The 5,010-nt window shown below is 33.7% G+C and overlaps 1 protein-coding gene across 1 annotated transcript; it reads left to right on the top strand.

Moving 5' to 3' along the window:
* The first annotated feature begins 3,798 nt into the window (after positions 1 to 3,798).
* LOC110092775 (ATG8-interacting protein 2-like) lies at positions 3,799 to 4,838 on the top strand. Its single transcript, XM_020817442.2, has one exon. It carries the CDS (start codon positions 3,847 to 3,849, stop codon positions 4,687 to 4,689), a length of 843 nt encoding a protein of 280 aa, XP_020673101.2. The 5' UTR covers positions 3,799 to 3,846; the 3' UTR covers positions 4,690 to 4,838.
* Positions 4,839 to 5,010: the final 172 nt, after the last annotated feature.

Raw genomic sequence — 5,010 nt, 5'->3', positions numbered from 1 at the left:
TTTTCATATTTCAGATGTAATAGTGCGTAAGATCGAATGTGGAAAGGAGGAATATACTCATAATACCTCACTGTGCCACAAGGTTTAATAAATCTTGGAGAGCTTTAACGAAGTTTGGTTGCGTTATATAAATAAAAGTGTGTAAATGGTACATGGAGGGGTTGTTTTATGTAACTTTAAGCTGCAGTATAGAGAGGTTGTTGTTTTGACTTGAACCTGTGGTTAGGGGTGATGTTGAGTCAAGTTAGAGCCAGCCAACATAAACCCAAAATCATAAATTTTTATTTTTCTCAAAGCCAAGTTTGATTTTTATTTTGATTTTGATCGAGCAAAGTTTGAGCCAATCACCTTTAATTTGATTTTTTATCATAGCAATAAAGGTAAGGAGAATAAAGTTGACATCATTTTTTTGTTTGACAATACATACCCATATCATCTGAGTGCAATTATCAATAAAAGTGAAATCTTGTAGCTCCAAAAATGGTAGGGACTCCTGATGGTCTTCAAATACTAGATTGAATTAGTATAAAAGGAGTAGAGGATTTAGAATCAGTTTTAGAAAAGGAAACACGATGTTTTTCAAGTTTATAAGTCTCGCAGTAAAGGTCTTCAATATTAACATTCATAAAAAAGATAATGAAACATATATTGTAGGATTTTGAAATTAGGATCCTCTAGCCTATAATGATGTTCCCAAATAATTTCTAGATTGAGAGCGGAGCTAAATCAACATGGTAAGTGATTTTTGTCTTTAAGAAGTTATAATTCTTCTTTTTCTCTAATTTGTCCAATCATCTTCCTTGTAGTGATGTCTTGAAATTCATTATAAGCAATGAAAAAGTTATATTGCAGTTGTGTTCTTTATTGACTTTATGGATTGTTAAAAGATTTATCGCAAAATGAAGAACATGTAGTTAATTGTTGAGGGAAATGTGGGAGAGATAAGAATGTTCCCTTGACTTGGAATAATTAACAAGGAAACATCTGCTACCTTGATTTTTCTATTGTTGGGGTAAATTTTACTTATTTAAAAAAGGTTATAATGTTTTTTCATGTGATTTTTGGCACTTGTTTTTAGGATCCAAGTGTGAGGAGAACTATTTGAGATATTAAAAACATGAGTCAGAATACAAACCATTTGAGGCTAGAGAGCATGACACAAATAATTTTTATGAGTTGAGAAAGTTCATGGGTTTATCAAATTATTTTGAGTTAAGCCATTATGATTTCACACGGCAAGCTTGCCCTTTGGGGTGACATTCTTTGCTTCAACTATATGCTTAGTACTTTTCTTGATATTTCTAATATTTTTCTTTGATGTACCCTTCTTTTTTTTGCAACAGTTGCACCATAGATTGCTTTTGGGAAATGTTTTTTCCCCTTCTTTTTTAGGAAGAATCAGTGATAAAGTCTTTTATTATGAGGTTCGTTGGTTGTCATAGCAAATATTTTTGAGATAGGATTGCCAAGCATTACCATCATTTTTTCTTCTTTGGCTCATATGATTAAGAAGATTTCATTTAGTGATGGTAGATTTTATCCGCTTAAGATTTGAATAGGAACTCGGTCAAATTCATTATTGAGTCCTTTAATAAACTCAAAAACCCTTTCTCTTTTAAACAAATTGTTTGAGAATTACCACACCATCATTACTCTTCATTTTGAGATATTGTTAATAGTCTAAAACAAATCAATAATGTTCATTGCTTTAAAATATTCAATAACAGGTAGGTTATCTTGTTTGATTGTTTTGATTTTTTTTTTTGGATCTCTCTCCTAGGTGATAGCAAAGTTCGTAATTTTTAAATGTGTTTGTTTGACGGTGTTCCAAACATCCTTTGCAGTTGTTAGAAATATATATGGCCTAGTGATTCCAAGTCATAATGTTTCATGACCAAGCCATGATCATGGAATCTGATCCCAAAGTGCAAACTTTGGATCTTTCGATCCTAGAGGAGGATTCATAAGATGATGAATTTTTCTCTTTGCTTTTAGAAATTTCTATATAATTTGAGATCACTTTAGGTAGTTTTTTTCCATTCAAATGATATGAGGCATATAGCTCATGGAGTTCTCATTTAGTATGATTTCACCATTCACGATAGTTGACTCCTTTGAATGAAAGTAAAACAAATGGGACATATTAAAGAGAAGAAAGAATAAAAAAGTGGAAGAACGAAGTTTGAAAAAAAAATCCCTTGCTTGGATATCAGGTAGAAAAGAAGACGTGGCTAGGAAAGTATGAGTTGTTTATTTCTTCATTTGGTATTAATACATATAACTATATAGAACATAATTGGAAATAACTAAATATAATAACTAAAAAAAAACCCATCAGATGTACGCCCTCTTTATAACTCGAGATGCTCTGATTGGTGCCACAAGAGTAATCCAAATCTGCCTTCCTTTATTGTACATGGATTTGTGGGGTAAGGGTTTCCTTGGATGAATGATCCATGGCATCTTCGTTTTTGCTTAAGCATTTCCACCGGCCCCACTAGGTCCGGCAGCTTTGGTCCCCTCTGGGCATTTCTGCCTTTCAACATAAATCATAAGCACATAATTGTGGCTGTAATTTGGATGCTAAAAATAAATTGGCATATACCAAATACAAACTTAAATTACTTAAATTAACGTATAAAAGTATATTGTCCCATAACATAAATTTGTTTCCAATCACTCCCATAAACTTATATTAGGGAAGATATTAAATTTTCCTTATGACAAAATGATGCAAACAATAACATTGATAGCAACAGTTCCTAACTATCAAATAATCTTAATTTAAGACTTGCAAACTATAGATGAGAAAGATTACAGAGTAGTTAGAAAAAGGTACTCAGATGAAAGAGAACTGAAGAAGTAATATCACAAGCGCTTTTGCCGATAACATCTCCTAGGCAACAATCCATGTCTAACCTTTGACATTTTAACTGATTGGAAAAGATTCTCTTACTTTAGTCTTAACAGGAGGCACCTCGCTTATTTTGGACAACGATGATTATCTTTATGAGAAACGATTCCGTTACAACTTCTTTTATTTATTTATTTATTTTGGTACGACAATACTTTTTTTTATGAGTCATGTGCTTGCCAGAGGCTGATGAGTCAGAGTCGGCGTAACCAAAAGTTTATTGAAGGTGGAAGAGTGAAAAGAATATAGAGAGATTATTACGACTTGAATTAAAGTATATTTCAAGCGATTCATCTTCAAGTCAGAGCAAATAGATTTTGATTTCAAATTGATTAAAATTTGAATGATTATTGCACATATTTTGAGGTTCATATATAATTTCAACCCTAACCTCGTTTAAAAGAAATAGAACTACTTACGACTAAATCATTTTTTGCTAACGTTTTTTCTTGTTCATACGTACATTGTAGCTTTGGCTTCTAAAAGTGTTGAGTTGAGAGTTTAGGTTTTGCCATCGGCGACGAGTTAAATGCTTGCAAGCTGGTTTCGTGTACATACATAGTTCAACTAGCTTTGAGAATCTACCATTAAGATCTTTGAACTAGGAGTGGTAAATTTTGAAGCTGTGCTGAAGGGTATTTTTATCAGTACTTCAAAACAGACATTGTTTCTGGATCCCCTTTTTATATAATTTATTTTGTGTATTGAATGTCATTTTTCAGCAAGTTTGATTTTTTTCTTCACTTCCTGTAGTACGAAATTCTTACTGTTTTTCAATCATGAAAATTCTTATGTCTTCACTATTGAAATGTTATTTTATTCTTTTCTCTACACTAGGGTCTTGATTGATGACTGATTTAATTCGAATTAGCCTAACAACTTCTTACTCTTTGCATCTTTTTCAAGCTGTTCTGGAGGCCCGATAATAAGAAATGGCAGATGACAGGAGGGAATTGAATGAGACAAATACCCGGGGAACTGATTGGGAGGTTGTCTCCCTCACTGCTTCCACTTTCGCTGCAGCACCTGGTCCTCCAGAATTTGATCCTACAGTGCTGCATAAAAACGAAGAGTTCAACAAAACTGAACAAGAATGCTCTGAGGCAATGTTCATGTCCAAGCACTTCATTGTTGCACCCCATGAGTCTGAAAAACTTCCAGCAGAAAATTACAGCAGTGAAGTTTATAAAGAACAAAGCATTCTGGATGACAATATTACTGAACCTCAGAAGTCTAATAAAGACAGTTCTACGATAGACACAATCAATGACCTACATGGAAGTCATCTATTTGATATGGGATGCAGTCTCTCAGATCACAGTATGAATTTGGGATATGGAAAGCAAGAGGGAGATCTGAAAATGGTGGAAATGGATCATGCCTTATTTGTCTCTCCTAATGAAATTTCCTTTGATGATGGGGCTAATGTGAGCCTTCCTGTCATTCACGATGACATCTCTGACCTTGCTGAACCCAGAAACCCTTCTCAGGAGAAACTTGATTATCCTTCTTGGCGAGCACATGGTTGCAAGCCAAATGAGGAAAATATCGATGAAAGCTTTGATGATTCTCCTGAATCATGGTGGAAGAAGCGGGCAATATCTGCATACAACCATGCCAAGGGGACGAACACGTTCTGGTCCATCTTTGTCGCTGTGGCAGTGGCAGGACTTGTTATACTGGGACAACGATGGCGGAGAGAAAAATCACAATTTCAACAATTTAAATGGAAGTTTATCGGTACTGGAGAGGTTGGAAATTTTCCATTTTTATAGCGTTCTCCGTCTATGACCTGTTTTTTTTTTTCCATGTTTTGCATATCCTATGCTCTGTTTTTATAAATTATAAGATTGTTAGGTTTAATATTCTTGTTCTTTAATGGTTATTTGCTTGTCCCTTTTGAGGATAGAGGAAATGTAGGTTTGTATGGATCGTTTTTTCAAATTCTCATTGCATGTGTCTTTGGTCGATTCAACATTTGCTTTTATTAAGTTTAGTTTTGTTGAATAAAAATGTCAAGCACTTTTTCCCATAAATTTAATTTATTATACTAACCCTATTTTAGGTATTATTCATCATAAAGCTATTGTGTTTTG

The sequence above is a fragment of the Dendrobium catenatum genome, unplaced genomic scaffold (genome assembly GCF_001605985.2).
Source record: "Dendrobium catenatum unplaced genomic scaffold, ASM160598v2 original_scaffold_69804, whole genome shotgun sequence".
NCBI classification, from domain to species: Eukaryota; Viridiplantae; Streptophyta; class Magnoliopsida; order Asparagales; family Orchidaceae; genus Dendrobium; species Dendrobium catenatum.
The sequence above is the reverse complement of the archived record's forward strand: the minus strand, read 5'-3'. Positions and strand labels throughout refer to the sequence as shown.

Coding starts and splice junctions, on each gene's coding strand:
- LOC110092775 (XM_020817442.2), top strand. CDS start 3,847: ATGGCAGATGACAGGAGGGAATTGAATGAGACAAATACCCGGGGAACT.